General features: G+C 43.2%; 1 protein-coding gene across 1 annotated transcript in view; it reads right to left on the bottom strand.

The window, feature by feature from the left end:
• The window catches only part of LOC146706827 (sodium channel protein type 4 subunit alpha B-like), a 64483-nt gene that overhangs the window by 24441 nt on the left and 27661 nt on the right, over positions 1-12381 (bottom strand). The window contains exons 24-25 of the mRNA XM_085465077.1: positions 1972-2587; positions 1698-1842 (exon numbers count right to left, since the gene is read on the bottom strand). Of these exons, the coding sequence (XP_085321203.1) occupies positions 1698-1842; positions 1972-2587 (761 nt within the window). The remainder of the gene's footprint in view (positions 1-1697; positions 1843-1971; positions 2588-12381) is intronic.

The raw sequence follows: 12381 nt of genomic DNA, 5'->3' as shown, positions 1-12381 counted from the left end.
CTCTTCTACCTGCTTAAGACATACAGCCTCAAACTGGTCAAAAGCAGTTGAGGGGGTATATGTTGATGAGACATTATACAGAGATGGGGTAGATGTAGATCGAAGCCTTTCTATCTTATTAATAAAAAACTGCAAGAATCTATCGCAAGTTTCAATGGAGCTATCTATATGGAAAGCGGGGGAGGTATTCAAGACCGAATCAATAACTGAGAAAAGAGTTCGGGGGTTATTAGAGTTGGTCTCAATAATGTTGTGAGAAACTTAGATTTTTCGGCTTTTACGATGACTTGATATCTAGATAGGCTCTCTCTCAGCAGCAGGAAAGACACTTGTAACTTGTCTTTTTTCCATTTTCGTTCAGCCTTCCTGTACTGTCGCCTAGCTGATCGAGTTGAGTCGTTTATCCACGGGTCTGAGTACGCTGTTGATCGCACTGATTTAAATGGGGCGATCTCATCAAGAATAGTCTTACATTTATTATTAAAATTCAAATCCATCTGCACAATGCCATCACCAAGAGAAGAATTCGACAGTCCTTCAAAGGCAGTGGAAAACTGTTCTGTGGCCGTTGGTTTAAAAACACGATAACATCGTGTTGAGGATGTAGGTTTAAGATGGCAATGAGATAAAAGTATATTAAACACTAATGGACAGTAGTCGGAAAAGATTGCATCAATTATTTCCAAATTAAAAATTGGTAATCCAAATCCATAGGATCGTCAGATCCAAATCGCTGTGAGTAAAAAAGTCCTTTAAAATAAAGGTTTTATTAGCTAACGAGCGGACATTAGCAAGGCTACTCCTTAGTGAAGTCGAAGGCTTAGTAATGGAAATAGGAGCCCGTTGAAGTGTCCGCAGGTTCTGGAAATTTATTCCTCTTCGACGATGTCGCGGAGGTCGCAGGCGTGGGATCATTGTAGTAATCCCAGCGACAGGAACCATACAGGGGTAGATCATGGTTGGGGAGGTCCAGTGTTTGACGTAGTCAGATCTGGCCGCCTCAAAGTATTGATCATTCCCGGGACGTAAGAAGGCAGCCTTCAGTCTCACCAGTCGACTGCTTCGTCTTCCCCAGCGCCGGCGGTGCCTGGTTGATTGGGGTAGCTTCGAGATAAAGCAAAGGCTGGCAGGGACAGAAACGCCGGGCAGAAATGGTGGAGGGAGAAATTTCTGATTTCCGTAGTTCCAGCAGGATTCACGTCTCTAACAAGGTAATGTTAAATCTAAAAGCGTTTGGCGATCATAAAAACACAGAGAGTTAGCATCTTTTGAAGCGAGTAAAACAAAGGCAAACAATAACACTGGGAGGGACAGACGGCTGGCCGTGAACACTGGCGCCATCTTTGGAATTTGGATCCACAATATCACCCACAATAATTATTTTATCTGAGCTGAGAACTAAATCAGATAAAAAGTCTGAGAAATCAGACAGAAACTCTGTGTAAGGCCCAGGTGGACGATAGATGATAACAAGTAAGACTGGTTTCTGAGTTTTACAGCTGGGGTGGACGAGGCTAAGCATCAGGCTTTCAAATGAATGTCTGGGTCTTTGGTTGATTAACAAGATGAAAATAAAGAGGAAACCTAAAATTCTTCAGTAAACATTTAAGGAGAAGACTTTAGAGTGGTTTTAGTTTAAGCAAACAGAGTTTAAGAAACATATCAAAATGTTGGCAGCCCGTCCCAGGTGACCTTACCTGTGTAGTAATTGTGCGCAGAACATCCAAACAGCTGATCTGGTCTCCAGGAAACAGAGGCAGATTCAAGTGAGTCAGTTTTATGGTGTTTGGTTTGGGAATCCTCAAAGGATCCTGGAGACCATCACAGAAGTCTGCCAGCTCACTGGGGAACACATTAGAAAATATTAAAGTCCATTAGAGACTATTAGACTGTTACAGTGGAGTCCATTATAGTGCAGAACCATTTTTGATTAGTGTTAAAGTTAGAAACCATCACCGAGCTCAGTCTCACCTGTACTGTATGACCTGCGAGCCACTGGGGTCAAATCTCCTCCAGGTTTCATAAAACATCTGGAGGTGATCATCACTCAGCATCTCAGCGTCCTCAGGGCTCGCTGTGTTGAAGAGCTCCAGGATGACAACGATGAACAGGTGGATCACCAGCAGGCAGAAGAGGAGGATGTAGGAGCTGAAGAAAACAATCCCCACCGTCGGGTTGGCGCAGTTACCAGGCTCAGGTAATCGCAAGTCGCAGTCTGGAGGCGTGTTCATGATGGGACTCAACAGGCCGTCCCACCCCGAGGACGTGGTGATCATAGTCATGCTGATGATGCTGTTTCCAAATGTCTTGAAGTTAAACATGTCATCGATCATCATCTCATGCTTCACGTAGGCAAAGTTAAACATCCCAATGATGGAGAATGTGTACACAATTAGGAAGAAGAGCAGGCCGATGTTGAAAAGGGCAGGAAGTGACATCACAAAGCCCATAATCAGCATCCAGATCCTTCTGGCAAACCGAATGTGAGGGAATGCTCCACATAAGGTGAACAAACGACCCAATCGCATAACAGAAAAGAGAGAGGGACTGCCGAAATATTTTTCCAAGATGTCAGCTAAGAAGAGACCTGCAACAACAACAACAACAACAACTATTTGTATAGCACATTTAAGACCGAAGGTACACCAAAGTGCTTCATAAAAATGTTTAAACATAACAGATATGAGACCATAACAGAGTACAAATAAGCTAAGAATTGAGAAAAGCTGGTTAAACAAAAATACAGATAAAATAAGAAATAAAACATCAGAGCGTATTTTAGAAAATAAAATCACTGAGTATTCATAAATATAAAGTGGGGGTATACATACAGTGGTACATCAATAGAAGATAAATAACAGCTGGATGAAATATAGGGAATGTGCACTTGACTAACCGAAAACGCTCGGCCACACAGCTAAGTTTTTAACTGTGATTTAAATGAATGGATGCAATCAGAGGCGTGAACGGCAGCAGGAAGATTGTTCCAGAAGCTAGGGCCTGCCAGGACAAAAGCACGGTCACCTCTGGTCTTTAGCTGGGATCTAGGCTGCACCAAGAGTAACTGTCCTGATGATCTTAGGGCTCTCCTGGGGATATACGGATTAAGGAGTTCAATGAGGTAGCACGGCGCAGTATTGTTTATGGTTTGAAAGGTGAGCAAGAGAATTTTGAACTCAATGTGGTATTTGACAGGGAGCCAATGCAGGTCAGCGAGGACTGGGGTAATAGAGGCAAACCTTCTGGTTCCAGTCAAAAGGTGTGCCGCAGCATTCTGGACAAGCTGCAATCTATGAAGAAGGGCAGAGACCAAAGTAAAGGGAATCACAGTAGTCTAATCTAGAGGTCAGAAATGCATGGATAGGTTCTCAAGGTCCTATGTAGTGCTTGGCCTTGGATATTTGACGCAGTTGGTAAAAACTAGATTTAACTACCAAGGATCAATGTTCCCTCTAATGTTTCACGTGTCTGAGCGAACACACAAACTCCCTGAGCGTCCCTTGGACCACTGTGAGCACCAGCAGACGTGTGCACTGTGGTCACGCCAGCATCTAATCCATCCAATTTACATGGTTTATTAAAGTAATCAAATTACAGCATTTACATTTATCTTAGACGACTTTTAATTAACTGCTTTAGGCCACTTACAATGTTTTAGAAAAATTGGTTTTGTAGCATGTTAACACTATTGGAAGTAAAAATAACTTGAACTCCAGTTTTGAAAACACAACTTTCTTTTTTTTTTTTTATAAAGCTCTGACTTGTATTATGAGTATGACTCTGTGGGAGAGAGTCCTGTAACTCTGTCTGCAAAATACAGTAAATAATGACCAATGTTGGGCAATTAATTATTTAGTTACTTCTTCAAAAGAGTAACTGAGTTATGCAAACAACAAAGTTTTTTACAGCTGTTTACCTAAAAATGCAGCCAAAGCGTTTTTTTAACAAACATTTCAAACTATTTACAGAACAATCAGCTGTTCTGCATCAAATCTGATGCCACACAAATTATTTGTGCCGCTCCAAAAAATAATTTCTGTCCACTATGAGATGAAGGAGAACAACAGCCTGATACCTGCAGGCCTGACAGCAGCAGATGTGTCACTGCTGTAACACCTGTAACACTCAGCAGGCGCCTCATTGTCCTGACACACAACACTACTGACCACACTACACACTAACTACACACTAACTACACACTAACTACACACTCCAAACACGCTAAACGTCACAAATCTCAAATCTCTCCCCGCCTCTCTCTCCCCCTCTCCCTCCCCCTCTCTCTCTCCCCCTCTCTCTCCCCCTTTCCCTCTTCCTCTCCCCCTCTCCCTCTCTCTCTCCACTCCTCTCCCCCCCTCTCTCTCGCCGTCACTCCTAAAACTTCCTCCTTCCTAAACAACTAAAGGCCATGTTGCCATATCATTTTTTGATTGGTCGACATGGTATATTTTTCGACCAATAGGAAAGGGTGGGGTTTTTTTGGTGTTGTTTTTGCTCGCAGGCTTTTGAGCGTTTTCCTTATAAAACGCCGTTTTTACCATTTCTTCCTGCAGTAAATATAAACAACGACAGTATTCAGGAAGAAAACCAAACACTGCAGATATTTTATCATAACTCTGGTTTTACGTGGCCGATCAACACAATTTAAAAACTGGTATAAAGTCCACACTTTGCCCGTCAGTTGTTCCGTCTGTCCTGCTCACATCTCCAATGGTTGTACACGTTGTCATTGTTGTGATATTTTGATACCATGGTAGCATTTACAGGATATTGTTTTATAGTGATATTATACAGGAAAACTGTTACTCAATAAGGCCCATTTACTAGTTGTTTTTCTCTTTCTCTGTGACCCAAGAATTAATGTGTAAGAATCACAGGCTGGTACCTCAAGGTCGAAAATACCACAGAGACGAGACCACTTCCTTACTCCCATCCTCCCTTCTTTATCTCTTACAAAAAGGCTTGTTAAAGGCCAGGTGGTTTGTTTCAGAATTCACTAATGAAAGAACTCTGTATTCTATGTCTAGGAGTGTATTTTGCTGGGATGATCATAAATTGTAGCTGAACTGATAAACTATACAAAGGATACTTCTTTGCTCAGAGGGCAGGAAGACGCTTCCTTATTTGGTCTGTACCGGTTTGAACTGAGAATCTGCTGACACATGAACCTTTTTCCTCTATATAAACTGTTGTCTGATGAATAAACCTTTGAGTTGATTTTGGGAAAGCAACCTGAAGCAGTCTGTGTTTCCTTGTTCTCCCAAGCTACTCCCGACGTCGTAACTAACCTGCTGAATGGTATACCTGAGTGTTACTTTGAATAATTTTGAATCTTATAGGGTAAAGACAAAACTCTGCTTATAGGTGCCCACGCCTCGGAGGAAACCCGATCCACGGATGACCCGGGATGGAGATTTCTTTCAATTTGGTGTCAGAAGTGGGATACGCTGACGAAGGTAAATACGTGTCTTTTATATTTATATGGGACTGTATTATACCTTTCTCAGTGACCCACAAAGAAACGGGATATGCTGACGAAGTTTTCCTTAGTGGCCCAGATAAATGGGATACACTGACGAATCTTCCTTAGTCCCCGAATAAAGTAAATTAAAAGCAGAGAGACACAGGAAGTTGCCTGTTGTTTTGCGAGAAGTTGCTCGTTAAGTGAGAAGTTGCTCACCAAAAACAAAATAAAAGATAAAATTGCTAGCAATAAAATTGAAAGTAACCTCAGCTGTGCCACAGCAAAAATACTAACATAAATCCTTCAAGCATGTAAACCCCTCTGGAAATCACTGAACATGGGTCAGAATAATTCAAAGACCTCAGACAGGTCCGAGAAAAAATCTAAATTAACTGTAAAACCGAAAAAAATAAAATATAAAGTCTATGTTAAAATGATGCTGAATTTTGATGTTGCAGATCCAGAAGAAAGTGAGAAACTAATGTATGCAAGAGTACCACCTGCCCCAGCACAGCAGGGAGGTTTCAGAGGACGGAAAGATAAGAGTAGAGATGTGTGTTTTCGCTGTGGAAAGATAGGACATTGGTTTAGGGAATGCAAATTTGCAGCTTCCAATAGAGCACGCGCGCCTCAACCACAAAATGCAGGACAAGCTCCTGCCACTAGGCGGCAGCAGAGCTCTTCCAGTCAAGGTAACTGGCAACAACAAATTTAGCTCCGTTTTCCAGCAGCCGCAGACACCCAGAGCAAAAATGAATTTGTGTATTTCATTTAACACAAAGGGTGAAATGTTTGCTGACACTGATAACAGCTTATGTTTTTTCTGCCCTATGCACCGACATCATGGAGAAGGAACAGCCTCTGTGTCAGCTGGACGCCTCAGCAGAGAATGAACTCAACATCTTTTTGTCCGGTACTCCATGTCACACACTGTGCCAAACACGTGTACAGTCGTTACCAGGTAATCCCATGACTGGGAGCCACACTTTTGTCTCTCTCACACTGTTCAACAACATGATAACTGCTCACACCAGTGAAGGTCAAACAGTGGTTTTGTCACATAACTCAGACATAGGTTATGACATAACTACACCATGTCGACACATAGATCTAACCTACCCTATCCACTGTACTATTTCTGCAGTTACGTTGCCAGCTGAATACCAGAATATGACATTATGGTCAAAAGGTGAGAATGATGTAGGATTTATTGACTGTACACCTTATCACGCACAGCTGAAACACAACAAGCCAGTATATGTCAAGCAATATCCCATTTCTGCCGAAAAAGTCGCAGCCCTAGACATCATCATAGGAGATTTATTGACTACAGGAGTAATAAAGCCCACAGTATCTCCACATAACACTCCTGTCAATCCTGTGCCAAAGCCTAACAAACCTGGCGTATGGCGTTTCACACAAGACTTAAAGCAAATTAATGCAGTCATTATGCCTCTGCCACCTCTCGTCCCAGACGTTCCCAGCATATTGACATCCATTCCATCCACAGCTACACATTTTACTGTGGTGGACCTGTGTTCCGCTTTTTTCTCAGTGCCTGTGCATGAAGACACACAGCCGATATTTGCATTCACACATAGAAATAAGCAGTACACTTGGACTCGTTTGCCCCAAGGCATGGTAGATAGCCCTGCTGCTTTCTCAATGGTGGTCCGTGCTACCCTGGACAGCTTCACTCCTCCGGAGGGCTGTACGTGGATGACCTCCTCTGTGCTCCGAGTGAGGAACTATGTCAAACTGCTACACACATGCTTCTCCAGCACCTCCAACAGACTGGCCACAAAGCATCGGCAAAGAAAATGCAGTACTGTCAGACTTCTGTTCAATGTTTGGGATTCACACTGTCTCACGGACAACGTTCCATGACTGCAGACAGGGTCAAAGCTGTGACCTCCGTCCCTCGGCCCAATACACAGAAGGAAATGCTGTCCTTCCTAGGCATGGTGAACTATTGCAGACAGTGGATACCAGACTGTTCTTTTCATGACCACATTCTGCGTGACTGTTGTAAAAAAGACAAGCCTCCTCGAATACTGTGATCCACAGAAATGACTGCCTCTTTCAATGCATTAAAGGGAGCGCTGGCCTCCGCCACTCAAAGGTGCTGCCTGTGGTTGTTCAGGGGATGCCGGCCTGCCTGAGGGCAGTAGCAGCTTGCTCTATCATGATAAGGGACTGTGAGAAGCTCACACTCTCACATGACACTATTCTACACACCAATCACCAGGTCACGACCATTCTAGCAAACATAACTACACAACATATGACCGCACAACGTCGCTCAGGTTATGAAGCTACACTGACCTCCACACCAAATCTCACTATAAAGGCGAGCAGCACACCCAATTCGCCAGCACATTTATTGATCCGTATGCTGTGTTCCTCTGACCGACAGGATGGCTCAGACGGGCTTGACGTTCATGACTGCATGACGCGTATACAGGAATCCACAGCATCACGTCCAGATTTAGAGCAAACACCTATCCCAGACTCAGCCACGGTTTATGTGGACGGGTCCTGTTCAAGGCCGAATGACAACTCATTTCTTTGTGGCTATTCAGTGGTGACATTGCCTGACATCATACTAGAGGCTCACTCATTACCATTTCACTCAGCACAAAAAGCAGAGCTCATGGCTTTAATACGCGCCTGTGAGCTACATGTGGATAAGCATGTGACAATTTACACGGACAGCCGTTATGCGTTTGGCGTCGTACATGACTTTGGCACATTGTGGAGACAAAGAGGATTTAGATCTGCTGACGGGAAATCAATTACTAAATTCTGATTTTGTTCAGACTTTTTCAGGCTATACAGCTACCATCAGCCATTGCAGTCGTTAAAACGAAAGGACACAGTACAGCTGACACAGACGAAGCAGCAGGTAATGCCCTAGCAGACGTGACTGCCAAAGCTGCAGCTGCGTCACAGCTCCCACCTCCACAGGAAGTATTATCTGTGCCCCTACAGCTGCCACTTGTTACACTCCCAGACTATTTAGAAACAAATGTTGATTTAAAATTTATACAAGAGCAGGCCTCTGCATCTGATTACACCTATTGGGAGGATAATGACTGTACCTTAGATGACAGAGATGGCCTATACAAAATTTTGAGGGTTTGATTGCCCTCCCATCTTCCCTGCTGCCAGTCCTTGTCCGACATTTTCACGGTGTGAGTCATGTCGGACAGGGAGGGGTAATAGGGGCAATAAAATCAAGATTTGTAATTGAGAAAACATTACATGCAGTAAAAAGCATATTAGCAACCTGTCTAACATGTGCACGAACTAATGTAGGGAGACCAAAAGCAAAACATCAGCATTTATCACAACCAGATTTTCCATTTCATACATTATGACTCCATCCGCAGCAACCAAATTATCTCCATTTGAAATAATCATGGGAAGACCATTTCCAACACCATGGTCAGCCTCCAGAGGGGCACCGCTATTGGAAGGGGACATAGACACTGTATTGTCCGACTATGTTCACAATCTGGTAGAAACACTGAATAATAACTATCAGAAAGTTTGTCTCTCTCAGCCTCTCCCCTCCACAGTTCCACCAGTGGAGACATGGAGACGCGGTGTTGGTGAAGTCGCTAAAACCAAGGACACTCGGGGAGGCCGCGTTTTCCAGCCCCCAGACTGTACTTGCAGTGACGAGAACCAGCATCCTCACAGACGGACAACCTCAGTGGATTCATGCCAGCAGGGTTAAGACCAGCCCAACCAGACCACCTCAGGTGTCGGATCAAGTAGACGACGACTCAGGCGAGCCAGCGCCGGGAACCAGAACAAATAAACACACACAGGTAGATGACGACTCAGGCGAGCCAGCGCCCGGATCCAATCCACCTACACACACGCAATCACTGATTAACACACAACGCCTGAAAGAGCCAAGACTCAGAGAGCTCTTTGATGCTTCACCTGAACAACAACAAGGTACTCGAACATCCAGTAGGAACAGAAAGCCGAGAGTACCACATGATGTCTAACTTGATAAAGATAGACTCATTCCATCCTGATCATGGAGAAAATGAAATGCCCATTGTCATCATACGACGTTTATTCTATGTCTCTCGAACCTGGGACCAGGCCAGGAGACAACTGAAGAACTGTTTTTCTTATATATTTAGGTTATTTATCACATCTATCGCATTAACCTTAGGATTTTTCTTTGCTATTTTGTATTGTAGACTGCAACCATGTACACATTTCTGCAGGTCATATTTTGCTGACAATACCTCATGCTCTATTTTACGAGACACATACTTAATACGCTCCTCACAATCAGTAAATGGCAACATAGACGCCCCTAATAAACCATTTTATGCGCCCCCTAGAGCAGGAGTCAACTCCTGGTATGAAAATGCTAGAACAGCTGCTCGTGATTTAGGAAACAGTAACTGTTATGTCTGTTCAAAGGGTAATCCAGAACAGGTTATAGTAGGATACCCCATATCCGGTTTCCCCCTCACTGAGGGACTAGAGAAAATCGGCGGAGATAATGCTCTCCTTAAAGACACTTTACAGTTGACTCTGAGCCCTCTCGACTGCCTACTTAGACACACGCACACACCAACTAACCCTGAGACTCCATTAGGCGAATTATTGAAGTTATCTAATGACACCGCAGGGACCTGCGCCCCAATGAAACGCCCTAAGAATAGGTTAAAGCCCTCACTACCCCTAGGACAGATCCCTTTCCATTTTAATACTAGTATGATATGTCTGCGCAGACTAAAGTTAACTGGCCCAGACACCCACATAGATTATACAAAGGATAACTATACATTCTTCTCTGACTCCCCAGGTGCACGCTGTAATGAGACATGGCTAGCTGTCTCTGTGGCTGAAGTTTTATCATATCTGGAGGAACACACACACAGTTCAAGTTCGAGCGGAGAATCGATCATTGTTCCCCCAGAGGGTGTATTAAATGATACTGACTGGGGGGAGTTAGTTAAATCACACATGGTCACGTGTCTAACTAGAGCAATCCCTAACGGTTATTGGATGTGCAATAATACTCTCAGATTAGCCTTACCTGTTAATTGGACCGGTACCTGTGGTCTAGTAACTTTAGCTCAAGAACTACTAATACAACAAACCTCGGATCTGCCTGTATCCAGCAGACGTACAAAACGCTCCGCTTACTCACATAACGTTTACATAGATGCTATAGGAGTTCCACGCGGGATACCAAAGGAATTAAAGGCACAAGGAGAAATATCAGCAGGGTTTGCCTCAATACTACCGTGGATACAGGTAAACAAAAATGTAGCCTGGATCAATTATGTTTATTACCATCAGCAAAGACATACCAATCTGACCAATACGGCCCTTAAAGCCCTAGAAGAACAGATGTCTGCTACCTCTTTAATGACCATGCAAAATAGAATGGCCTTAGATATGCTGTTAGCTGAGAAAGGAGGTGTTTGCGCGATGTTTAGAGATGTATGCTGTACTTTCATTCCCAATAATACCGCCCCTAACGGTTCATTCACACAAGCTATGAATAGACTTGAAGCATTGCAGATAGAACTAAGAGCCAATGCAGGTCACGGTCAGTGGCTAGACAAGTGGCTGCAGGACACGTTTGGAAAATGGAAGGAACTAATTGTAGCCTTTGTAACCGTTGCAGCATGTATTATTTTGTTTTTGATGATTATTGTCTGTTGACTGATACCATGTATATGCTCTCAGAATTTTTGACATTAAGCTTGCTCGAAGGACCAGTTACATTTATGATTTGTTTTACGTTTATGATTTGTCTTTAGATTATGTTATTACATTCTGTCTTTATACTATGTTATCATTTTATGATAAAAGGAGAGAACTGTTGTGATATTTTGATACCATGGTAGCATTTACAGGATATTGTTTTATAGTGATATTATACAGGGAAACTGTTACTCAATAAGGCCCATTTACTAGTTGTTTTTCTCTTTCTCTGTGACCCAAGAATTAATGTGTAAGAATCACAGGCTAGTACCTCAAGGTCGAAAATACCACAGAGATCACTTCCTTACTCCCATCCTCCCTTCTTTATCTCTTACAAAAAGGCTTGTTAAAGGCCAGGTGGTTTGTTTCAGAATTCACTAATGAAAGAACTCTGTATTCTATGTCTAGGAGTGTATTTTGCTGGGATGATCATAAATTGTAGCTGAACTGATAAACTATACAAAGGATACTTCTTTGCTCAGAGGGCAGGAAGACGCTTCCTTATTTGGTCTGTACCGGTTTGAACTGAGAATCTGCTGACACATGAACCTTTTTCCTCTATATAAACTGTTGTCTGATGAATAAACCTTTGAGTTGATTTTGGGAAAGCAACCTGAAGCAGTCTGTGTTTCCTTGTTCTCCCAAGCTACTCCCGACGTCGTAACTAACCTGCTGAACGGTATACCTGAGTGTTACTTTGAATAATTTTGAATCTTATAGGGTAAAGACAAAACTCTGCTTATAGGTGCCCACGCCTCGGAGGAAACCCGATCCACGGATGACCCGGGACGGAGATTTCTTTCAGTCATTAACGTGGCTTCACTCCACAGCAGCCGCTTTGCTAAAACACCGGTGTCGGCACATAAGGACGCGTCATAGCCTGTCAGCGACGTTGATTGGCTGCGTATATACGAATGTGAATCGCATCATTGGCTGGTGTTAGGTTTTGTATTGTTGATTGTCATTTATGCTTAGAAATATTTAACCATATATGCTTAGAGGTGTATAATCAATTGTGTAGTGATAGGATGTGTGATCTTTAACAGGCTGCAAAGGCTTGGTGTGTATTCCACACTAGAATGCACACCCACATCCTGGGAGCACGAGAGAGGTCGTACCTTCTCTTATTGTTTTATGGTAGGATTAACGTAGCTACGTCTGTTCTA

The sequence above is a fragment of the Copadichromis virginalis genome, linkage group LG7, assembly GCF_057382275.1.
Source record: "Copadichromis virginalis isolate Kocher_CV1m ecotype Utaka linkage group LG7, C_Virginalis_male_GT1.1, whole genome shotgun sequence".
Taxonomy (NCBI): Eukaryota; Metazoa; Chordata; class Actinopteri; order Cichliformes; family Cichlidae; genus Copadichromis; species Copadichromis virginalis.
The sequence above is the reverse complement of the archived record's forward strand: the minus strand, read 5'-3'. Positions and strand labels throughout refer to the sequence as shown.